Here is a 25,295-nt window from a genome sequence, read left to right as displayed (position 1 = left end):
CATAGAAGAATCATAGAGTTGGAAGGGGCCATACAGGCCATCTAGTCCAACCCCCTGCTCAACGCAGGATCAGCCCAAAGCATCCTAAAGCAGTGGTCCCCAACCTGCGGCCCGCGGCCCGGTGGCGGGCCGCAAAGGCCATGGCACCGGGCCGCGGCTCCGTCTCCCCGCCCCCCCCCCCGCAGTAAAAAACTTCCCAGGCTGCAAGCTTGCGGCCCGGGAAGCTTCTTACTGCGGGAGGGCGGGGAGAGGGAATCAGGGCCGGCCGCGCATCACGCATGCGCAACCCGTGTGGGCGTGGCCCGTGTGGGCACGGCCCGTGCGGGCGCGGCCCGATGCGTGGGCGTGGCCCACGCGGGTGCAGCCCGATGCCCTGCCGGTCCCCAGCCTCAGAAAGGTTGGGGACCACTGTCCTAAAGCATCCCAAAAAAGTGTGTATCCAACCTTTGTTTGAAGGCTGCCAGTGAGGGGGAACTCACCACCTCCTTAGGCAGCCTATTCCACTGCTGAACTACTCTGTGAAAAAATTTTTTCCTGATATCTAGCCTATATCATTGTACTTGTAGTTTAAACCCATTACTGCGTGTCCTCTCCTCTGCAGCCAGCGGAAACAGCATCCTGCCCTCCAAGTGACAACCTTTCAGATACTTAAAGAGGGCTATAATGTTCCCTCTCAACCTCCTTTTCTCCAGGCTGAACATTCCCAAGTCCCTCAACCTATCTTCATAGGGCTTGGTCCCTTGGCCCCAGATCATCTTCGTCGCTCTCCTCTGTACCCTTTCAATTTTATCTACGTCCTTCTTGAAGTTAGGCCTCCAGAACTGCACACAGTACTCCAGGTGTGGTCTGACCAGTGCCATATACAATGAGACTATGACATCTTGTGATTTTGATGTGATGCTTATCTTTATTAAATTGCATCTTGTTCTCATTTGCCCATTTTTCCATTGTGTTCAGAGCTTGTTGAACTCTGTCTCTAAATTCTGGAGTATTTGCCAGTCCTCCCAATTTGGTGTCATCTGCAAACTTGATGAGTAGTCCCTCCACCCCCTCATCTAGATCATTAATAAATATGTTAAAAAGTACTGAGCCGAGCCCCGAGCCCTGAGGTACCCTGCTACTCACCTCCCTCCAGTCTGATGAAACACCATTGACAACAACTCTTTGAGTGCGGTTCTCTAACCAATTCCCTATCCACCTAACTATCTGAAAATCCAGATTGCAGTCCTTCAATTTATCGATCAGAACATCATGGGGAACCTTATCAAAAGCTTTACTAAAATCCAAGTAAACGACATCAACCGAATTTCCACGGCCCAGCAAACCTGTTACTTGGTCAAAAAAGGAAACCAGGTTGGTCTGACAGGACCTGTTGGAGACAAATCTATGCTGATTTCTTTGGGTCACCAAATTGTCCTCCAGATGTTTACAGATTGCTCCCTTTAATATCTGCTCCATTATCTTACCCACAACAGAGGTCAGACTCACTAGTCTGTAGTTTCCCGGGTCATCCTTCCTCCCTTTTTTGAAGATCGGAATAACATTTGCTCTCTTCCAGTCCTCTGGGACATCTCCAGAGGTCCCGAAGATGATGGACAAGAGGTCTGCAAGTTCTCCGGAAAGTTCTTTGAGCACTCTTGGGTGCATTTCATCCGGCCCAGGGGATGTGAACTCATCCAGTGCAGCTAAATGCCTCTCGACAACCTCTCTATCCATGTCAACCTGCCACCCAGACACTATCCTTTGGCTACTGCCATCTCTAGAGGTGCCTAAACCCTTTGACTTGTGGGAAAAAACAGATGTAAAATAGGCGCTAAGCCTTTCTGCTTTCTCTGCATCTTCCATTAGAGTTTGTCCATCTGCACCCAACAGTGGGCCTATTGCCTCTTTTACTTTATGTTTGCTCCTCACATAACTGAAAAATCTTTTCTTGTTTCAATGGGCTTCCCTGGCCAATCTTAGCTCACTCTCAGCTTTGGCCTTTCTGATGATTGATCTACAGTGCCTAGTAACCTGTAGCTACTCCTCTTTAGAGCTCTGTCCTTCCCTCCATTTCCTGAACATTTTCCTTTTCTTTCTTAGTTCCTCTTGAAGTTCTCTGTTCATCCAAATAGGCTTCTTAGAGCTCCTGCAGTGTTTTCATCTTTCTGGGATAGTCATTGATTGAGCATGCAATAGCACTTGTTTGAATAGCGCCCACCCTTCACATGCTCCCTTCCCTTCCAGCATTCTCGTCCATGGTGTGACACTCATCATGTCTCTGAGTTTATTAAAGTTTGCCCTATGAATATACATCTGCATCTGGCTACAAGCTTCCTTGCCTCCCCATCTCAAAAGGAATTCTATGAGGACATGGTCCCTTCCCCCTAGGGTCCCCACCTCCTTCACCTTATCCACCAACTCTTGCCTGTTGGTCAGTATTAAGTCCAGTATGGCTGAACCTCTTGTGGGTTCATCTACCATTTGATAAATTGTCAGCCAGGCAGGTCAGAAAGTTGCATGACTGAGGACGCTTCGCAGAGCCTCTGAATTTCCCTCCAGTTCATAACAACAAGCAGCTTGCTTTATGGCCAGATCTTAAATGAAAAGGAGCATGGATGTGCTTCAAGAATTCTCAGATGTCCAAGACTGTTTGCAAACAACAAACTCAAAAACAAACAGAAAAAACTCACACACATACAATAAAACACAATGTGAATAAAGAAACAGTTAAAACAAGTCATAGTCTTGTTTGCATGAATAAGTGATCGCATTGCAGAAAAACTAAACAGAGACAAAATAAAATGACTCCTCTTCTTTCCTCTCCTCTCCTTGATGGCCTCAAATGTTGCCAGAAAAATAGCTAACCCCATTTAAGGGGAATAGATTTAATGCTGGCAATAGTTGATCAGTTTAAATCAGAACAGCTAAGTAAACTGATTTATGATCTGCTGTTTCCTTTGTGTTATAGTTTCTCTTAAGAATGAGAGAGTTCCCACTCTTTGAAAACAGCTCCTCCTTGTAAGGACGGAGGTTTTTTTTGCACTCAAAAATATATATTTGTTCAAGCCCAGGGTTCAGTTCAGATACTTTTTTTGTCCATAAGGATTTCTGGAATGGCTCCTTTGGGAAGTGGTTCCCAAGAGGAGAAAGTACAGTTTTGCAGCTTTCCAGGCATAGGAGTTATATGGGTTCAGTCTTTGAAAAGGAAAGATCAGCCTATAGTTCTTAAGGAAAGAAATTTCTTGTGGGTGCAGTGGCCTAAAGCTGGGGTGTACATAACTCACATTTTTGCCAGCCTGTGCCTCCTTCCTTTTCAAACAGAAGCTGACAATTCCAGTTTGGTTGTTTGCGAGGAGGAGAAATGAACTCAGATTATCCTGCACATCTGTATCCGTAACTTGTAATCTTTCCACAAGTGATTCTGACAAGAAGTTGGGCTCATATTGGTTTTTGGCCATCATGTCACAGCTGATTTCTGGCAACTCTGGCTTTCCAAGGCAAGAAATGTTCAGAAGTGATTTGCTATTGCCTACCTCTGTGTCATGATCTGGACTTCTTTGGTGGTCTCTCAGCCAAATACTAGACCCTGCTTAGCTTCTGAGATCAGACAAGTTCTGGCTAGCCTGGAGTATCCAGGTCAGGGAAGACTCATACATATCCTGGCTTTAATCTCTGTTGGTCTGGATTAGCTAATACCTCTTAATATCATCTAGTTATGATAAGAAGGTAAGAGGAATTGAAAGTGGGAAGGTCTGCCCTTTCACCTTTTATATAGGTTATACTCTGAAGAGTGTGTTCTGATTCCCTACAGCGCTCACTTGCCATATTTATGATTTCAGAAGCTGCCTTAAAGAACTCCAGTGAATTGCACTTCACGCACCCCCCCCCCCGGTATATTTAATTCCACTTCATGCCCTCTCTTTATATATATTCAAATGAATAGTAACAATAATAATAGTTATAAACAGAGAGGATAACATTCTAACAGGGTAACAATCTAACAGACATACGGTTGGTCTGTTCAGGTGTATGGATTCATGGGAGGGAAATTTGAGGGCCCAGTTGATGTTGATTAGCTTTGGTTGACCTCAACCAAATGGCTGGTGGAGGAGCTCCCTTTTGCAGGCCCTGCGGAATTGTTTTAGTTCCATCAGGGCTCTGATCTCCTCTGGGAGCTCATTCCACTACTCAGTAACATTCCATCTTTGAATCCACAGTTGTTTGTGTGCTGGATGTTAATTTATTTTCCAAATCCCATCTATTCTCCAAGGAGCTGCATACATGGCTCCTACACACACCCACACACCCACAATTATTTCAGTAATCCATGGATTAGGTGAGGCTCAGTGATTCTCTTCTTTTCTGTTAGATAGCCATCCATGGAAAACAGAGAGAGGATGTGGTTTTGGCTTCCTTAGTTCTAGCCATGATGTTGAAGAAGTAAGTGAACATGACAAAACATAAAAGTCTCTTAGCTTAGACTTCAGTGGAGGCGAGTGATAGCAGCCTGCCTGTACTCTGCGACATAAAATATGGACAATTGCCTTGACTGACAAAATGGCATTAACTCTCATTTGGCAATTATATTTTAATTTGCTTGTGGCTTCTATGGTGTTAGTCTTCCTTGCCCGTTTCCTGACTTAGACCCAATGTTTCTGGTGCTTTAAATGGCACTTGACAAATAATGCAACATAGAGATATTAGCTGTGAGCAGATTCAGGGACCTCTTTTGACAGTTGCTTTTTGTGTTTCGAGGATTTGAATCTGTGATAACAAGAAGAGAAAGAAGAGGTTCTTTATTTTATGGGCCATTTTGGTAGATCTGCATATGTGGTATTCTGGGGCCTCCACTATGGCATAGAGCAGGGGTAGTCAAACTATGGCCCTCCAGATGTCCATGGACTATAATTCCCATGAGCGAATGCTGGCATGGGCTCATGGGAATTGTAGTCCATGGATATCTGGAGGGCCACAGTTTGACTACCCCTGGCATAGTGTCTCAGCTGTCAGACTAGAATTTGGGAGACCCAAACATGAATCCCTACTTGATGTGAAAGATTGCTAGGTGGCCTTCAGCTAGTCACACATACTCATCCTAGCATACCTTACAAGGTTGTTTAGAGAATAAAATGACGAGAGGAGAATAAGACTCTTCAGATCTCCATTGGATAGATCCAGATGTTGATACTAGCTTTAGTTGCCTGTGGAGAGTAAATTTTTTCAAAGCAGCCAGGCAAGGGAACTTTGCTTCGTGCCCTTCCTCAACCAGAGTACGGCACATGTGATGGCAGAGACTAGAGATTAGTGCAGGTTTGTTTCAGGACTACCATAGTCTTTTGTAAAGAGTTCTTTACAAAAAACAGGCTGTTATCAGTCATAGCACTTCAGCCCAAACCTAAACTCCTTTCTGGTGCTTCATTTTCTAATAGAGTGGACAATATATACCATACAGCCTTTCTTCTTCCTTTGTTCTTATAGTTGCTAAATGTATATAGAAAAATTGTTGATCACTAGAAGGATCTTCTGGCGTTTGCCCAGTTGGAGAGGGTGTCGTGTGCTTATATGTGCACAAGTGTATGTGTGAGAGAAGTGGCAGCTTAACAGTAAACTTGTTTTATATAGATTTTTGTCTTATACTTGTTGAGCTGGATCCAGCAACCCATTAGCAGAATGCAGTGAGGGTCACATATCTTTCCTGCATCCCCCTTCTAGCAGCCTCATCCCTACAAAAGTTTATTCCTAAAGGATATGGTGTTGAACATATTGAGCTGGATCCCTACAGGCTTGAAAAGGGGAAGTTTGAAATAGATCAGGATTTGTTCAAGTATTAGCATTTTAGCAGCTTTCTGTAATATGTGCCTTCCTCTTTGCCAGTCCAGTGGGATTTCAGCATTAAAGATTAAATTGTCCTCGGATGGCCTGCTAAGCTGGCAGCTGGAGACAAAACAGGTTGAAATGGCTGATGAACCTCTCCAGAAATGGATTTATGAAGCTTGCGCTAAATCCTGCTAGTTGTAGAGAGTGGTTTAGTGGATCTTGGTAACAAAAACTCTGATGAGGAGAAAGATAAAGTGCCATTAGCATTCTGCTCTTAAAACATCAACAGCAAAACTGTCTCAAATTAATCCATGTTCTTTGTTAAAAAAAAAAAGCAAAGCTAAATTGTACATTAAACAAAGCTGCATGTATTTTGGTGTGTGGGTGGACGTTTAGAGGATTTTGTAATGCCAGACACTTTCAAAATATAACTTCATGGCCAGATGATTTAGTTGGAAACGGAAATTTTTCACAAAGCTGAATGATGCACCAAATATCACATTTTGTAAGCTTTGTGTTGGTATGGAGGTGCAGACTATTATCTCCCCGACTCTGGTTTATGATTCCTTGTATGCTTTGCGGACTAGTTGGTTCTGATTCATATGATTCTTATCAGTGATATCTTAAAAGATTTCATTGCAAGCATCAACAATTCCTTTGGCAAGCCTGTTTTACATCAATTAATTGTAAGTAGGGTGGAACTTGGTGGAAGCCAAGTTCATTCTGCTTAAGCATTCTAGCCCGGTAGCTGTTGTAATAGGACTAAACAGGTTGAAAATGGCCGGCCTTCTTTGTTAGCATCCCTCGGCTCTTGCATGGTTTGGCCATGGTGTGTGTGTATATGGATGCATTTAGATGTAGCAGATATCTGAAATGAAATTATACCAAGTAAAAGTAGAAATGGATAGTTGGCGATCGGACTGCTCTGAAAGTGTGCTAGATTTAAAAGTGCATATTATTTGTTTTTCTTTTTGTTTGTTCTGCCTGTCCAAATGTTGAGGACTATATATTGGACATGGACTAAGGAGCTGCTTGGCTGGGGCTCTCTGATATGCATGTATCATGTGTCAGGGGTGATTCACATCTCCCATATAATATTGAGTGTTGCTCCACTCTTCAGCCAAAGACCTATGAACAGTCTGGATGAAAACAGAGTGAAAAAATGGTTCTGATTCTGAATCCTGCTTAGATGCCAGAGATTTGCCCATCACTCAGGAGTTGCTATCTTCATGGGAAGTCTTCGTGCTTAATTGGTGGCATCACTTTGAGTTATTCAAAGTCAAGAGTAGAGTAGGATGCTTGCACTTCCTGCTTGTTGGTATTTACTCTGCCTTATTTTGTGCTTGCATCAGGTGCTAAGTGCTAAGCAAAGCACTTCCAAGTGATTTGTGCTATTAAATTAATATCTTACAGACACCCGTCCTTTCAACACTATGTTCTCCTTCCATCCCTTCTCAGCAAGTCATTTCCTTGTAGTTATGTTTGTTAGAGCAGCATTACCTTTAGGTAAATTAAATTAATCCTTTACTTCAGAATGAAGAACAGGAGTTGGTTTTTATACCTCACTTTTCTCTACCCTAAGGAAAGCAGCTTAGAATCACCTTTTCCTTCCTTTCCCAACAACAGGCATCTTGTGAGGTAGGTGGGGCTGAGAAAGTGCTGAGAGAATGTGACCGGTCCAAGGTCATCCAGCTGGCCTCAAATGGAGGAGTAGGGAATCAAATTCAGTTCTCCAGATGAGAGTCCACTGTTCTTAACCACTTCATCATGCTGGCTTCCAGCTATCTTTTTTGTAAATGGTATTGTGTTGATGGAGCCTCGTGATATCCAGTTGGAGAAGCAACCCAATGAACATCTTTCTAGATGTTCTGCCTTTTTGTGTAATGATGTGTGATACTAAAAAAATTTTTGGAACATTTTGCAAAAGGCATTGCAAACAACCATCAGTAACACGATTTGAGGGTTAAGTTCATTAATTAGTCATGATGACATCTTATAGTATAACTGCTGTTTACAACTGTATATAAATTCTCACATTAAAAGTGATTTTAACTACTTAAACATTTGTTGCCCAGTTAATCAGGACCAGTGACTTTTACACAATTGATCTAACTCAGGGGTAGTCAACCTGCGGCCCTCCAGATGTCCATGGACTACAATTCCCATGAGCCTCTGCCAGCAAACGCTGGCGTTTGCCGGCAGAAGCTCATGGGAATTGTAGTCCATGGACATCTGGAGGGCCGCAGGTTGACTACCCCTGATCTAACTGGTCAACTGACATTAACCATAGTTTCAGGAAATTAAAGTACGAAATCATCTTACATTTAGTAGCGGGTCACTACAGGTTGTTGTATTCCTTTGAATAGCTAGCTAGAAGGTTGGCATTTGTTTCGGAACATGAGGCCGTTTCAGTGTGAAGAAATGACTGAAATGTGACTACTCCCTCATACTGCTGTATGATCCTAAGACACATTGATCACATGATTAGCTATATCTGTTTCATCTGCTGAACTGTTTCATTTCAGACTAAAGGTGTGCATCACTTGCCATGTTCTCAGACAGTTACTTTATGCATGGCTGAGTGGGACTTTGGTGGGGCTGTTCTTGTGGAAGAGTTAAACCAAGAAGCCCCAGTTATGAGAAAAGTCTGGGTGGTGGGACGCTTTCTAGACTGAAGCTCAGTTTGTGGCTCTTCAAGTTCAGAGTGTCTTTAGGCAAATACTAAAAAATGGAGCAGTAAATGAAGCCCCAGTTTGTGGGTATCAAGGCAAGTTCTGCTACTTTTTTGTGTGTTTATTACCTGATTCGCCAGAAGATCAGTTAAGCTGGATGTACCACAAGTTCAGTGTCTTAAAAACCTACAAAAACCTTGAATCCCTGAATAATTCTCTTTCTGTGTTTCTGGCGGCTACATGCACCCCCAGTTTCTCTTCCACAATGCTGTACTGACCCTCAGTGAGGCTTCTCTGTGAGGTTAGGGCTGATAACCAACTTGGTAGTCTGGTGAAATGAAGAGAGGAAATGAACCATCCCCTCTTTTGCAATTACCGTTGAGCAAGTGTTGTTTCCCCCAAATAAGCTCTTATTTTTAATCAGCAGAATAAAAGCCAGTTCTAGTAGAGCAGCTGTATCAGTCTTCTACAGCAAAACCAAAAATCCTTCCAGACTAACTCATTTATTGTTGCGTGGTGGGCTCAAGCTTGTGAAAGTTTATGAGGCAGTAACTGTGCTGGAAGAAAATCAGGCTCACAAATGGTTAAAATCCTTGCAGTTCTGTCTGCAAATGCAAATCTGCCAGGGTGGCATAAGCAACAGCCAGGGGAGAAGCAGGAAATAGTTGCTAGGTGAGAGTGTATTTTGCATCCGGGGGGTGGGGGGGAGTAGAAGTCTCTGGGTCTCTTTCTGCAGCCTTGTTACTGTACAGAGTCACCCGTAGTATTAATTGCCAGGTCACCTCCCCCAATTTAGGATTATTGCGGCCTAACTGATCTGTGGCAGAGAAGATCGCTTATGAAAAAAACAAGGAGCGGGCCAGGGCGGTTCTGGACTGTTTAGGCTGACAGGGAGTCAGCCATGTGGGATGTGTTGAACTTAAAGCCAGTGTGGCCGTGCATTGTGACTTCTGGCCAAACGTCTTGACCCACTTGTTTTTGTTTACAAGCAGGAGAGGGCCTGAGTTAGGAGAACAAGAGGGCTCCAGGGGGATTTAGCTGGATTTCAGCTTCCTGGAAAACTGATCTCTCTGGAGACAAAACAAGTGATGCAACCGACAGATACATCTTCTCTGTCAAGGGGGATCCTAGCAACAGCCACTGGATATTGCTCTGCCTTTTCTGCTCACTGCAGCTCTGCAGAACAATGACATTATTACAGCCCTCTTGGTTCTAGCCTCACCCTCTCACAGGTGTAGAAATCGAGCATGAGCTCAGAAGCTTTTTGAATTACAAAAATACACAAACCACCTTGTGTTGAACTAAGCAATTTAGTCCATCTAGACCAGCCTTCCTCAACTTTTTTACTGTTGAGAAACCCCTGAAACATTCTTCAGGCTTCAAGTAGCCCCAGAAGTGGTACAATTGTGTAGAATATGGTTGGGAAGCAATAGCTGTTTGTACATTCCCGCCTGGGACACCTCTCCTTCCCACTGCCTTCAGGCCCATCATTGGCCATTTTAGGGAAACCCTCCCAGGGCCATTGAGAAACCCCAGGGTTTCATGAAACCCTGGTTGAGAAAGACTGATCTAGACCACTGTAGTCTACTGACACTGACTGGCTCTCCCAGGACTTCCACTTGCCCTGCTTTTAATTGGAGATCCTGGGTCTGAGACGGAGATATCATGTATGCAAAGCTTGTGGTTTACCATGAGTCCTTCATACAGAGGGCAGAGTTCTGATCCGCATTCTCCCTACGTCCCTGAAGTGTGACAGACCCAACAAGGCTGTTCTGTGTGACTTGTGAACGTATAGATCAGCTCAGAGTATCAGGGTTCCTTTCCACCATGACACGTCAGTGGTAAAATCACTAAGGAAGGCCTTTTTCCACACAGAAGTTATGGGCTTCTTTCAGAAGAGCTGTTTCATTTTGTGACTTTCAGTCTGTCTGATGAGGACAACGATTGCCAGATGCCATTTTGTACGTTTTAACAGGATTGTCCAGAATCTTATACTGGTTATATAAGCTAACTGAGTGTAAAGAAGCCTTAGCAGTGATGAGCCTTATTTTGAAACACTCCTGTTTCCACAGTCTCATTAAGACAGCCTGCTGATGACACCATAGTTCGGGGGGGGGGGGGGGAGGAATGAACTCCATATTTCTAAAGGTTTTCAAGAGTGTTACTTCTGTCTGTCTTTTTATTAGCTTGTGCATCATAATTGAGATAGATGTTCTTGTACACCTAGGCAATTCGACAGAACTCTTGCCTGAATGTAGTTTTCCCCATTCACATCAGTGGTTTGTATCCTGCTGCTCCACAGGGTGTACTTTTCCATCAGCACAAGGTACAGCGTACCAACAGAGATGCCTTTTGTATGTTCCCCAGGCTTAGCTGAGGTTGATCCATGCCATGTGACTTATGACATCACTTTTACTTACTGATATCCTTTTCTCCCTGGACTTTCAGAGCAGCTGGTGTTGGGAGCCTACAAAGAACTCTCTCGGAGTTGGGATAAGGACTACGACTCCTTTGTTTTGCCCTTGCTGGATGAACTGCAGCCCTGTTACATTCTCTACCGGCTGGACACTGAGAACGCACAGGGCTATGAGTGGCTCTTCATCTCCTGGTCACCTGACATCTCCCCTGTAAGCCTTTCATTTATCTCCAGTAAAAGAAAGCCTGCTCGAGTTGGGTTCGTTTTTGTCTGGCACGTGTAACTAACTAATCCCCATCATTCCCCACTGCCATTCTCAACAGGTTAGGTTGAGTTGAAGAGGAACTGGCCCAAGAATTTTTACATACATATTTTAGAGTTTTCATATGCATATTTTCTTATGCCAGCTTGATGTAATAAGCCAGCTTGGTGTAGTGGTTAAGAGTGGTGGCTTCTAATCTGGCGAGTTGGGTTTGATTTCCTGCAGCCAATTGGGTAATCTTGGGTTCGCCACAGCACTGATAGAGCTGTTCTGACTGAGCAGTAATATCAGGGCTCTGTCAGCCTCATCCACCTCACAGGGTGGCTGTTGTGAGGAGAGGAAAGGGAATGCGAATGTAAGCCGCTTTGAGACTCCTGGTAGAGAATACAGTATACAGAAACCACTACCATCACCACCACCACCTCTTCTTCTTCTTCTTCTTCTTCTTCTTCTTCTTCTTCTTCTTCTTCTTCTTCTTCTTCTTCTCCTTCTCCTTCTCCTTCTTCTCCTTCATCTTCGTCTTCGTCTTCGTCTTCTTCCTTGAAATTGATATGTAGGTGTCTGATTAATGTCTGATTAATGAAGTGGTTGAAGTGTAACCTTGCAACCAATTTGGGAGACTCCTTTTAGAATCTAGTGATTGAGTAACTGTTTAGGAATAACAGTTGAAAATTGTCAGAATGGTGTACTGGCTAGAAAGGGAAAGGGAAAGGATTATCAAATCCAGGAAAATCAGGCTAAAATTTTTTTACTTGTAAAAGTTAGTAAAAAGTTCAGAAGATTCCACTTAACAGTTTGGGATATACAGTACTGAGGCATGGTGAGGTCATGGCTCTGTTGGAGAGCAAATCACAGATTCAAACTCAGACTCCCCAGTTCAAAGGTACTGGGCCAGAGAGCCTGGAAAGCTGCTGCCAATCTGAGCAGCCAGTACTGACCTTGACAGGCCAAGGGGCTAAGAGTTGGTATAAGACAGGCTCATATTTGTGTTCATGTAGAGAGCTTCTCTAAGTGGCTGAGAAATGTGTGTGGGTAAGTCTGTTAACTTTTGAATCAATCAACTTTGCTCAGATTGCTAAAACAGATTTTAATACTAATATAAATGTGTTATATATTATCCAAGAATATTTTTGTTTCTTCATAGCTTGCTGTCTGTGCTATCATCCTATAGTTTTGCTACAATGCACTAAAAATCCTGCATCACCTTAAAGACTAATGTGTTTAATGTGCCATGTTATTTCTTGCCTATGACTAACAGTGGTCATTTTGCAAACAAATCACGAGCTTTTTAAAGCACAGAGATCTTAACCTTGGTGATTTAACATATAATAAAAGAACAGGAAATATTTCTCTAGACAAAGATCCTCTGTTGAGGTTGACCCTCCTTTTCCTGCATACATTCTCAAAGAATCTTACAGGACTCTTGCACCTGTAGGAGGATCTGTTTATTTTAGACCTGTCATGCCATCTAGTGGCCACCTTGGACAATGAATCTTGGAGTCAAACTGAGTGGAAGTGTTGGATAATCTGTGAAGGACTCCTCAGTGCATATTCTTTTCATAAATAGTAGTGATATGGATCAGTATAGTGCTGTATGGGTAGTGCATTAAGCAGCCCCATGGTAGTTTCACTACAGCTATAAACTTCATTAGGGAACACTTTCTTTTCCCCACCTGCCCTTACTGTGAAATCCAGACCAGAATTATTTTCTCCTTTCATTTACTGAGAATGAAAATATTACTGAAACCACTCAGTACTGCTGTAAGGATGAGCCACTGGTAGAGACACATGACATGTAAACTACCAGTGAGTTAAAATTGGCTAGCCCCAAAACCTCCTGGGAGTTATTGTTATGTGAAGGTTCACTCTATGCTACCAGTTAATAGAACCATAAGCCTGATTACCAAATGTAAATTAGTCCAAATGATCATATTTCCAATAGCCATTTATGGCTGTGAAAGTTGGTCAATGAAAAAATCAGAAATGATTTGTTTGAACTCTGGTGTTGGAGAAGGCTTCTGCAGGTTCCATGAACAGCAAGCGTCACAAACAAGGAAATACTACTGCATGTAAAGCCTGATATGTCACTGGTAAGTCAAATCATGAAAACCCAGCTCACTTACTTTGGCCATATCATGTGACCCAACTCAGTAGAGAAAACTATCATGCTAGGAATGGTCAGTGAAAAAAGGAAACCAGGCCAACAAAGAACGTGGTAGTTTAGATACGATCAAAATGGATGCCAGCCAAAATGTTACAGAACTAAAAGAAGCAGTGCAGGACTGAAAATCATGATGACTAGAAACAATTGCAAAAAAGTCATAATAGAACTTCCTGGACTTTGAAGCAAAGGTGAGGAGTTTAAGATGGGGAGTTAAGCAGACGATGTGGTATTTATGATGTCTAGACTGGAAATAACAATACTGTGATTATTGGATACTCTGAAGAACTTTGGTCAGCTTGCAGGCTATAAAGTAAACAGAGAAAAAAAATAAGATAATGTTATAGGAGGCCCCAGAGCAATTGTCAGAAGATTTGAAGATGAAAACTGAAAATAACGGTCTGGCTGGATAAACCAGGAGTACTATTTAAAACTAGATTAAAGCCCATTTTATTTTAGAATAAATTGGGCGCTAGGGCTGTTTCCCCGGGGAAGCCTTCACAGTGTGAAGGCTTCCTGGGGCCTGCTGCGCCACGAGCCAAGGCTCCGGGGTTGGCGCACAGGTGTGGCCAGCAGGGCTGGTCCGCGGGGAAGCCTTCGTGGGACAAAGGCTTCCCGGGACATCACGTGGGGCGGCGGGAGGCTATCCCCCGTGAAGCCTTTGGGCCCCCCGAGCAGCCGCGCTCGGCGGAGAACGCGGGCCTCCTTGGTGCAGGCTTCGGGGCCGGGAAAGAGCCAGGGCTGGCGCATCACTGATGCGCCAGCCCTGGCTCTTCCCGCACTTCGAAACCTCCTGGATGCAGCCTCCCCCCCCCAGGAGGTGGCTTCGGGGCCGGGACAGAGGCAGGGCTGTCGCATCAGAGACGCGGCGGCCCTGTCTCGTTCCCGTCCCCGAAGCCTCTTTGCCAGCCGCTGCCAGCTAAGGAGGCGGCTTGGGGGCCAGCAAAGAGTGAAGTCCGGCGGCCCTCCCCTCTCCGCCGCCTGCTGGCCGAGGCCCGCAGCCTACCTGTGTTGTCTGCGGGCAGGCTGGAAATGGCGGCGGTTGGTTGAAGGCAGCCAATGTTGGGGGGGGGGGGTTGTGAGTGTCCTGCATAGTGCTGCGGGTTGGACTAGATCAGTGGTCTGGACACGATACTCCATTTGAAACAGCCCAAAATCCCATTTGCCTTTTTAGCCACCAAGTCACACTGTTGACTCATGTTCAGTGTATGGTCTACTAAGACTCTTAGATCCTTTTCGCAGATGCTACTGCCAAGACAAGCCCCCCCCCCTCTCTATATTGGTGTATTTGGCTTTTCCTACCTAAATGCAGAACTTCATTTTATTCAGTTTAGCCCACTTCTCAAGCCTATCAATATCATCCTGTATTCTGATTCTGTCTTCGGTTGTGTTTGCTACCCCTCCCAGTTTGGAATCGTCTGCAAATTTGCCTTCTAAAGATTATGGGCAGATATAAGTAACATTTATGATCCTGTAAATCATGGTTTGGATCCTATGGAGGACTTTGGCAGAGAGAAGGGGAGGGCTGTTTTTCCCCTTCCTGCTTCAGACATCAGACTCCCCCATCATGCTGTTTTGGGGAGCCCCCAAAGACTGGTCAAGATATGAGCTTTCAGTGCATATTCTAAGCACCTGGTGTGCCTTTTACTCTGATGTTCTCTAACATATGAACATGAAATGATTCTACAAAAATGATTTAATCAACATGGGATAAATTTGGATTCTGTTATGTCAACTAAAAGACATTGAATTTCAACACTTGAGGAAGCAACCTCTACAAAGGAGAACAAAACAGGACTGATACTTAGTGCTTCCTGTAGCACAAGCACCTGGACTTCACTCCTCTGGATGCCTGGATGCTCTGGTTTTAGTAGAAGAATTGTGTCTATTTGTTTTTTACAATAGTTACTACTAGCAAGAAAGCCCATTGTAAGTCGTGGGCACTAGGACCCAGGGGACACCGAGAGGTGCAGATCTCTGTCTGTCTGTCTGTCTGTCTGTCTGTCTGTCTGTCTGTCTCTCTCTTGCTGCCTTGTAGGAGGAGGCATAGCAGGTAATTAGGGCTCCTTCTTAGGAGGGAAGGAAACTGGTGTGCAGTTTGGAGCAGCTCTCTCTGTCAGTCTCTCTCTCCCTCCGTTGCAGCAGGGGTGGCTCTCTCTGTGTCTCTGTCAGCAGCTGGGACAGCTTTCTCTGTGTCTCTCTCTGTCTCCCTTGCAGCAGGAGCGATAGGAGGGAATGAGAGCTCATGTTCAGTCTGGCAGGGCTCTGTGTGTGTGTCTCTCTGTCTCTGGCATGGCTGAGAGGAACGTGGCTAGTGTCCAGGGAGGGAGAGCAGGAACTGTAGGGGCAGGGCCAATCAGGGTGCAGCCAGCATTGCTGGCTGCATCCTGATTGGCCCTATTCCAGCTCGGACAGCTGGACATGTTCCACCCCCGAGGCTGTTTCACAAATATATAGAGGAACCATGGATGGATAAGGATATTGCTACACATTTTGTATTATTTTGCAATTCTATGTCTGTTTACTTGTATTTAAATATATTGCATAGTTGAACATTGGATAATACTGCATGTTGAATGATACTTTTGATTTATGCCAGTTACACAGGTTAGTCTTGGCTTCTTTTGGGGGTTTGGGTTTGTATACTATTTACCCCACCCCTCTTTTGTGTTGTATCCAGTAAAAGCAAACCAGACAAACTATGGCTTGCTCAGTTTATAACTTGCCTGGAACTGGAATTACAATCCACAAGGGGAGGAGGGAAAGACAGCACATGAGTCCAATTCCTATCTTAGTATATGTGCTGTCGAAGTGAGCACAGCACGTAAGTCCAAATGTTATGTGGGCATTACATGTCTGGATCTTAGGACCCTATATATTAGGGGCCTATATAAAGAAGAGTCTTCCTTATAAGAATCCCAGAACATGTATGACCATGAAATTTAAAGCATTGCTTGGCTGCTATGTGTCAGTAGCATATTGTAGTGCAGTAGTTGCACTCTTCTGATAGCAGTCTTCTGGGGACATCCTTGTCTAGGATTGTTCATATGGCAACAGTTAGGTCCCAAGCATTATCTGTGGTTGGCTGGTTACTCTGGAATAGCCTAAAAAAGAGGGTGTCAAGAACGCTTTTACTTGCTGCATTTAGGATGGTATGCAAGATGGTTTTATTCTGGAGAGCAGTGGATAGAGGGTAAACTGTTTTGGCAGATGTGGCTTTTTTAACTTCATGTTTTTTTTATGATGCTTTTGTATCCTTGCTGCTTTGTTAGCTGGCCTTCAGATTGGTAATGGCTTATCTCTTATCACCTGTGTCATCTCCCCTCTATATATGGCTAGGTAAGACTGAAGATGCTCTACGCAGCGACTAGAGCAACAGTGAAGAAGGAATTTGGAGGAGGACACATAAAGGATGAGCTCTTTGGAACAGTTAAGGTACAGCTTTTTAGCATGTGCTTTGGGGAAAAGACTTACCTGCCAGTGTCTTGTGAAATATTGCAGAGCTTTGCTTTTTCAATAAAAGACTATTGAAGATACTTTATCCAGTGGACAATTTGGTTCATATTCCTCCTTTGATTGGTTTTCATTTCCATAATGCTGATCTATCTACAAGTTGTGTCCATCCCCCGGAAATGTTAGTGGGATCTTTAGCTTTGCCCATTATTTTCACATTTATGGGTAAATTCAGTTCTCTCTACAGTGGGGGTTCTTACAGTTTCTGCTCTGTGATTGAGGGAGAGTCCCTATGAAGTGTCGCTGAGATGAACTCTGTGTGTCCAATTCCATTTCTTTGTGCAAAACTGGCAAACTGGCAGTGCATGGATGTGCTACGTTTCTCATATGTTTTTGTGATGGAGCTGCATAGTCAGTGAAGTCTAGGTTGAATCCAGAGAGTGAGGGAAACGTGCTCTCACAGGGTGTTCTTGAGGGAAGAACATAGAGGGACTGGCTAAGGGAGGAACCTGGGAGATCAGATCAGAATACCTTTATTGGCATAATTCCCAGATTCAATAGTAAAACAGTGGAATACACATTGAGAGATAACAATATACAGAGAATCTGGGCGATTACCCAAACCTAGCCAAGGATAGGAATTCTCTTCTGGGGAGAGAAGGTTTCCTTAGTCCTGTGTTCTAAGACTGCCGATAAGGGATTCAGGGAAACTATAAAATTGTTTCAATATATTTGAATAGGCGTATACCGGTAAACCCATAATCCTGATACTTTTATTTAGTCCACCTCGCCCCGCCCCAGAATTTAATAAATTCTATTTCCTTATTTGTTAAGCTTAGAAGCACCTCTTGTGTGTGGTGATATTCTGAGGTAGAATTACATTTCATTGGCTGTGAGGGAGAACACCTTAGTTCAGTAGGCTGGTGGTGCTTTCCCCGATAACACGAAGGCATAGGTGGAACAAATACAATAAAGCCCTGAAGGGAGAAGATACATAAAGCTCACCAGCAGAAGAAAGAGAAAGGGTTTTTTATTCATAAGGAGGAAGTTTATGTCAGCCACAATCCCTCCCTCCCTCACAAAAATAAAGGTGTCTCAGGCATAGGATTGGGTTAAGTGCCTGGCCCTCTCCTGGCTGTGACAGCCTTGTTTTATGCTTTCTGAATAAACCTTTTCTTTGTTTAATATTGCTCTTGAGCCTTAGTTGGATATGACCTGGTAATGAGCCTTGTTACTTCTCTGTACTACTTATTAGACTTATATATATTGAATATAATGTTGTTGAGGAAGGAATGCTGGGACTAGTAAAGACCCCTTAGTTACACAGAAAAGTTGAGAGGTATATGGACTTCACTTTAGATCTGGGCACCCCCATCCTGTTGCTATTCAGGTATAATACCTATGTAGGTATAAATATATAATGACAGCCTACCCTGAATTCCACACCAATTTAGATCTCAGTTAGGTATGGGACATTTGACATATCATGCAGCCTCAATCCCTGCTTTGCCAGTCTTGATAACTGTTTTTCCTGGAAAGAACCAAAAGGTGGCAGCATTGATCATGAAGTAGGGCCAGGCTATCAGTCTTGTCCTTTTGCCCATCTGTCTGCAACTTTGATGTGCCTGTGAAAACCTCCGGGTCTGTCTGCCTTTGGATCATGTGCCAGAATGTCTGACATTATGTGCTGTCTACGTGGCCCAGTGTCAACTTGCTTCAGTGTTCTTATGTTTGGGGATTCCAATTTCTTAAGCAGCTAATGCTCTGTGTGCAAGCTTGCTTGGTCCTTGCATCTCCAGAAACAGAGCAGAACTCATGTACGTGCCTGGCTGATTTTTGCAATCCACTTGGGGCAGAGGAATTCAGCGGCTGGTTCACTAAACCCTCCCAATCTGAATCCGAGGCTGCAGCTACCAACCAAGTATCATCTAGTGTAGCTAGAAAATAGTTGTTGGAACCTAACTGGGCCTCTCTGCCTGTTGCTTTTACGGAACAAAGTTTGAGTTCAATGTCTGACGGAGTGTGCTGTGTACACAGAAGCTCACACCTTGAACAAAAATTGGTTGGTCTTAAAGGTGCCAGTGGACTCAGACTCCGCTCTGCTGCTTCAGACCAAGCTGGCTACCCACTTGAATCCATATTGCTTTTTACTGTTGCACATCTGGCCTAATGGAACCAATCACAAGTGCCCCGTTAAGTATGCCATTAATTAATGATGCATGCAGATTGTACATTATGCAAGGCTGACATCTGCTGTTCCTTCTTATGTTATCATAGAGTGGTTTGGCTCTGATATAATAGAAAATAGCAAAGATCTTAAAACGTAGTTCTTTCTCACACTTGACTAAACTTAAGATGTCTTTGTTAAAATTGTAGCTGTTGGACCACAGCAGTGTCACTGGCTACACCCTTTTGTCTCTGCGGGAGGCTGAGTACCGGTGCGCCTTGGGGGCCTAGAAACAGAACTGGCCCTGGTCTGGAAGACATTCCCACGGCTGTCAGTCTTGGTGTGGCGGAGGAGCTGTGCCCTTGTGTGTACATGCTGCAACCCCTCCTAGGAAGCAGGGAACCCGGCTGGCCAGCTGCTAGGCTGTCCAAAGTAGAGTTGTACTGCAAAGATCAAGAAACCAAGGCAGCTGTACTGAGCAGAAGCTTGGAAACAGGGAAGCGTAGAACCAAGCTTAGGAAGGTGGAATGGCACAGTAGGGCTGCAATAATAACCAGATACTATTAGGCCTCCATTCATGGCCTATCAAAGTGACATCCACAACAGAATGTTTTATGTTGGCTAGCCAATGTGCATTCAGTCTTTTAGGATGCTGCTTTGATCTGGATTGTGTGCTTCTAGCACTTTCTGAATGGTTATTCCCTTTGCTGTCAGAAGTTCTGGACCTTTGCAACACTGGCAGAGGAGAACTGCTTTCCGTTTGTTTGGCTGTTGCCTTGAGCTCTCCTTTACAGAATTAACGCATGCCCACCCCCAAAGCGTGATGACTCCTTTTAGCACTTTGTGCTCTCAGTGTTTGCAAAGGGGTCTTGCCTCACTACACTGTAGGGTAGCATCATTGCCCAGCAGAGCCAACTTGGACATTGACAGAAGGTCTTGATCCCACATGGCACCAGAAGTGTTCCCTTTCTCCCTTCCCTGGAAGTGGGGGGGGGGGGGGGCGACCAGACAGGCTCTCCTTGAAGGGAGATGCTATAAACATACAAGATAATAGATCTTTTGTTGTGCTGTGGCTGCTGTTGTGACATAAGGTTTTCTGTTTCCCTACAGGAAGACATCTCCCTCAGTGGTTACCAGAAGCATGTATCCTCCTGTTCTGCCCCAGCTCCTCTGACTGCAGCAGAGCAAGAGCTTCAGCAGATTCGAATCAATGAGGTGAGAGGCGGGACACCGAGATGCTCATGCAGATGACCAGTAATCGGCCTTGTTCCACAAGCAGTTTTCAATAGGCACTGTTATGCCATGATGTCAGAATGAGAACCACACACCCAACTGGCAGAGACCACAAAGGAACATCCAGCCCAGCCCAGCCCAGCCCAGCCCAGCCCTTCCCCCCCCCCTTCTTGGGGACTTAAAAATCACACACTGCTGACAGTTGCTCATCCAATATCCTCCTAAAAACTTCCAAACAAAGGAGACTCCACCACCATCTGAGACAGCATATTCCACCTGCAAACAGCCCTCACTGTTGGAAAATGTTCTCTAATAATATTGAAATGGAACCTCCTTTCCTGTAATTTGAATCCATCACTCCTAATCCTTGTCCCTAAGGCTGAAGTAAACAAGTTGTACATTTTAGATGGGGGGGTTAAGATAACCTGGGAGTAGGGGGCTCAGTACGGTACATTTGGTACACTTGTCTTTTCTTTTTTAGTCATCCAAATATTGTTTTTCATTTATTTCATGCTGCTGTATGTAGCTAAACAATTTTGCACCCACCAGATTTGAGCTTTAGGCCTTCTTCACACTTCCAGCTGGTGAGCAAGATCAGCTGATGGCTTTGTAGCTAACATGTGCCAGCCAGCTTTCTCATTCATGATGCCTTGAGCTGTAGGGATGTTAACATATTTTGGAGAAATAGCAAAGTGAAGAGGCCTGAAAGCAGTCAGTCGGATTACCTCCTGGTCTTTCAAAGTGCAGTTGATAAGTATGGAAACACAGACCCCCAAATATGTTGCCAGCATCTTCTGGGAGACAGAGAAGGACATTGTATTGCCATAAAACTGAGTGCTGGTGGGAAGGGAGCAGTCAGAAAAGGATGAGAACAATCAGGAGCTGCCCTCTCCATATTGAAAGTCAAGGGTATGAGCTGAAGTGAAGAGGTTTGATCCAGAGGGGTCATTCACATAGCCCAGGGAGGAGAGGCAAAACTTGCCACCTATAAAATGACAGAGAACAGGAATGAGTGTGATAACATAGGGAAATGTGGGCCGTGTCCCTTGACCTGGGACCTTGAAGACAAGCTACATGGGGTTGGATTCCTCTGTATTTGATGGCAGCTTAAAGTTTTGTTGTTTGGAAACAAGGTTTTTTTTTTTAAGTAAACTCTCTACTTAGTGTCACTAATATATGTACTTCCTTGAACCTTTCTGGGAATACAGAAAGAAGAATACAGCTCTGGGGTTGCTGCCTTGACTGGCTATAGATCCAACTGGCACTGAAAATTGCACAAGATATTCTTGCTGAATTTTCCAAACCTTCACTTAGATTTTGCCTCCGCTTGACATTAGTGCCGCAGAACTGACTTACTGTCTCTGTTCCAGCCACTATGGTACTCAGTGTGTCACTGTGATCGAGTGAAGATAAAAGTACTAGCTTAAAAGAAGTAATTTTGCTTCAGCTTAGGAGAGACTAAGGTGCACTTTGAGCAAGAAGCATAAAAATGTTACTTCTTAATTTCTTCAGCCAGACATGCATATCAAATTTTAACATTCCCACTGTTGGGAAGATGAGCAGGGCCAAAATGTCTTATTTTCCTCATTGGGGGGGGGGGGGGGACAGTTCTTCTCAAAAGTATATCTTCTATTCTTCCAGCATCTGTTTGTGCAACAATGCTCTTAAACAATTCCATCCCAGTTATCATTGCTTATTCTGCTCCCTTCTCTAACTATGTATATTTATGTTTCAAGTGCTCCCCCCCCCTTTAGCCTCTACATGGCTGAGTGGTTCTGACAGCCTGTGAAGAGAGTTCTTCCCTGTGCAGTGCTCCTTCACTGGGTCACTGTGCATGTGATGTGGGGCCTTTGTGGCAGGCAAGATGTCAGCTTTGTTTTGAGTGCAGCTCACAGAATCATCATCCATGAATGCCAAAATCGCCCACTCAGAACTCACTGCACTTTCTCTCTTTCTGCTTTGAGAGTATAGCAAATGTACTTTTGGCTCCCACAAAGATACTTAGTCTAGGGCAGCATTTTCTTGTGCTTCTCAACCAGTGTGGACTGGCAGTCGATCTCCAGGGTCTTGGGCAGAGATCTTTGCCTGACCTGAAGTCTTAATGAAACCTCAGGCCTTCTGCATGCCAAATATGGGTTCTGGCATACAAGTGTGTTCCACTCCTCTTACATCTGCATTCCCTGCTGAGCTCATAGGGGCCAGTATAATCTGTAGCAAAAGTCTGAGCTGTGGGGATCAGTAGTCCGAAAGCCCTGCTTTGAGTCCCCCTCAGTTTGGAAGAGCGGGTAGACAGCCTAGAAATAATTCTCAACATGGATTGTACTTTGGGTCACCTACTTCTGGGTGGAGCCTGGAGATCTCCCAGATTAACAGGTGATCTCCAAACTACAGAGAAAGGCTAGAGAAAATGGTGGCTTTGGAAGGCCGACTCTCTGGCACCACGTCTCTTCTGAGGTCCCTGCCCTCCCCACGGTCCACCTCCAAATCTCCAAGCATTTCCCAGCCTGGAGTTGGCTACCTGTTCCAGGCTGGCTCTTTCCCAACACCTACGTTCTATGCACCTTGTACAGTACAGATGACACCCCTCATAGGCATAGGGTTGTCACTGGGTTGTGATGCATGTGGGTTGGTGGAGCCTATCGCTCTCTAAAAATATTCTTTGCTTCTCAGTTTGGTAATGGTTGGTGCCTTGTCTCTCTAGTGAATATATAAGAAGAAAGTATCTTTGAGCATTGGGTAGCATTGAGCATAGAGAGATCCCTTTTCAGAAGGCATGACTTCAAGCTGATACCAGCCTTCTGTCCTCTGTTGTTGTTCACCAGTGATATTGTTTCATTACAAGGCTGCATTAGGTCTGCTTGATTTAAGCTGCTTTCTGCCTATATCTTGCAGGGGAGAACAGCCCAGGTAAGTGCTTTCTGTTGTTTGCTTGCCTGCTTTCTTTCTGTAGTTTGATCTCCTTTTTCTTTGGATGACTTCTGAGGACTAAACTAGGGAGTGCCATCTTGGAGGCTGGCATTCGAGACTGGAAGGTAACACAATCTCTGGTGCAGGACAAAGAAATCACGTAAGGCCCTTTGGGGGAGGGAAAGTGACAGGGTGCAGCTAAGTCTCGTCAGATCTCGGAAGTGAAGCAGGACCCATCCTCGGAAGGGAAACCACCAAGAAAGGCTTTGCAGAGGGGGGCATTGGAAAACCACCCTTGCCTCTCACTTGCCCTGAAAGCCTCTGGCTGGGGTTGCTATTTGGCACTTAATATGGCGTGAGGCCCTTCATCCCTTGAACGACTCATAAAATAACGTTCAACAGGTATGTTTGCCATCCCACCAAACACCAATGATGCATTTATGCATCTTTTATACATGTGCTTCACATTCTTATTGAGGCCTAATTACATTTAGTTGGGAAGACAAACTATGGACGATGATAGCAGCACCCATGATAAAGAAAATATGTTAGGATTAAACTTAAATGAGGAACAATAAGGGATCCATGCTTAGATTAAACTTCAAAGTTCCATCACATTTAATAATCCATCTCTGGAATTCTGCAGGCAAAACAAAGGGGTAAATATTCCTTCAATGGGGAACAGAAGAAACAGTAGTGTTATGTGGCTTGCTTTCCTACAGATTGGTTCTCTACGCCTAATGCATGTGTGCTTGTTTGTGCAGTGCTCCTGTGTTATTTTACCCCGAAGAAAGGCCAAGGAATTCTTGGAGGGGTCGTGGTTATTTTTGCCTTGTATGACGACGGCCCATTATGCACGGCCGCCGAAACGGCGATTTCGGGTCACATGGAAAACACGGAGGGGGAAGACGTGACGCACACCGGTTATGCACGGGGCGGGGCGCGACGGCGGCAAAACCCAGAGTAACCGATTATGCACGTGGCGATCCGGGCGCCACTTCTGGTTGTGCCCCAGTCACCCAGAAGCTGCGCTTTCTTCCACGTTTCGCGAACGCGGCTTTTTCGGCGGCATGCACCGAAGCTGCGGCCGGTTGCAGCCGGCACCGTGCGTTATCGGTGATTTTAGTCGCTGCCATTACACCCTGAATGTGCGCTAAAACCCCCGTGCATAATGGGTCTTAATGGGGCAAACTTCAGGGGGCAAAACGGAACTTTCTAGCCTAGTAGCTTTTAGGCGAAATGTTTTCATCCTAGTTTCATGTATTGTTTATCTGCAATAGTTCGGTGTTCTTACAGTTTTTAAATATTCTTTCTGCATCACATTGGTGCTCCAGAAAACTGTACAAGGAGCCTAGAAACCATGGGATGGTTCCCCCTGAAACCCGAGGGACTTGGCCTGGACTAACTGCATGGGGTTGCACTCAGGGATTCCATTGCAGGAAAATGTCATCTTCAGTTTTTCTAAACCCTTTCAGAGTTCTTCATGGCTGTTGCTCTCTGCTCACGTCCAGCACTTCGGAATTTCATTTTTTCAGATTCAGAGGATGTTAGAAGTTTTGTATCTTTGTCTTCATTTCTTAGTATAATTCAAAGTTTGAAATGACTTGTGAAGCATTCCAATTCAGATAGATTCAAATTGTAAGAGTTCTTTTTTAAAAAATTTGCATGGCACCTCTCTGTTAGGTTTTAGAATATGGTATCTTGTCCGGTGCTGCATCCTAACTAAAATCTTCAAAAGCAGTAGGGGAATTAAAAAGAAATTGCGTCAAATCAACAACCATTGAGAATGATGGAGGGCATTAGAAACAAAAACAGTGACTGTAATAACGTTATCAATGCAGGATTGTCAGTTCTTTGCAATGCGATTGTCAATATTAGCCAGCTGCTGTTTGCATTACACTGCCTAGGACTGGTGTAGATATGAGGTCCCTCACTTATTTTTCCAATATCAAGCGTAAAAACAGTCTACCATTTGCTTTATCTTGCCCTGTAATGCCATGCTAGTGCAAATACTTTGATCCAGGTCCTAAAATATAACAGCACTGTAATCCTACTTTGTTTTGTTTCTTCCTTTCTCTCTTTTGTATTTATTAGTTTTCTCACATATGTAGGGGGTAATCTTGTGGATACCATGTTTGGCTGAGTTCTTTAGGGGTTTCTTGACTTTAAGCATGACTTCTTTAACTGATTGATATACACACTACATAGACTCTGCCATGAGGCAT

At 44.4% G+C, this 25,295-nt stretch overlaps 1 protein-coding gene across 1 annotated transcript in view; it reads left to right on the top strand.

Moving 5' to 3' along the window:
- TWF2 (twinfilin actin binding protein 2) overlaps positions 1-25,295 on the top strand; it is a 90,585-nt gene that overhangs the window by 47,597 nt on the left and 17,693 nt on the right. The window contains exons 3-5 of the mRNA XM_077325849.1: positions 10,920-11,098; positions 16,650-16,745; positions 20,041-20,145. Of these exons, the coding sequence (XP_077181964.1) occupies positions 10,920-11,098; positions 16,650-16,745; positions 20,041-20,145 (380 nt within the window). The remainder of the gene's footprint in view (positions 1-10,919; positions 11,099-16,649; positions 16,746-20,040; positions 20,146-25,295) is intronic.

This window comes from Paroedura picta, chromosome 3, assembly GCF_049243985.1.
Source record: "Paroedura picta isolate Pp20150507F chromosome 3, Ppicta_v3.0, whole genome shotgun sequence".
Taxonomy (NCBI): Eukaryota; Metazoa; Chordata; class Lepidosauria; order Squamata; family Gekkonidae; genus Paroedura; species Paroedura picta.
This window is presented reverse-complemented; position numbering and strand designations above follow the sequence as displayed.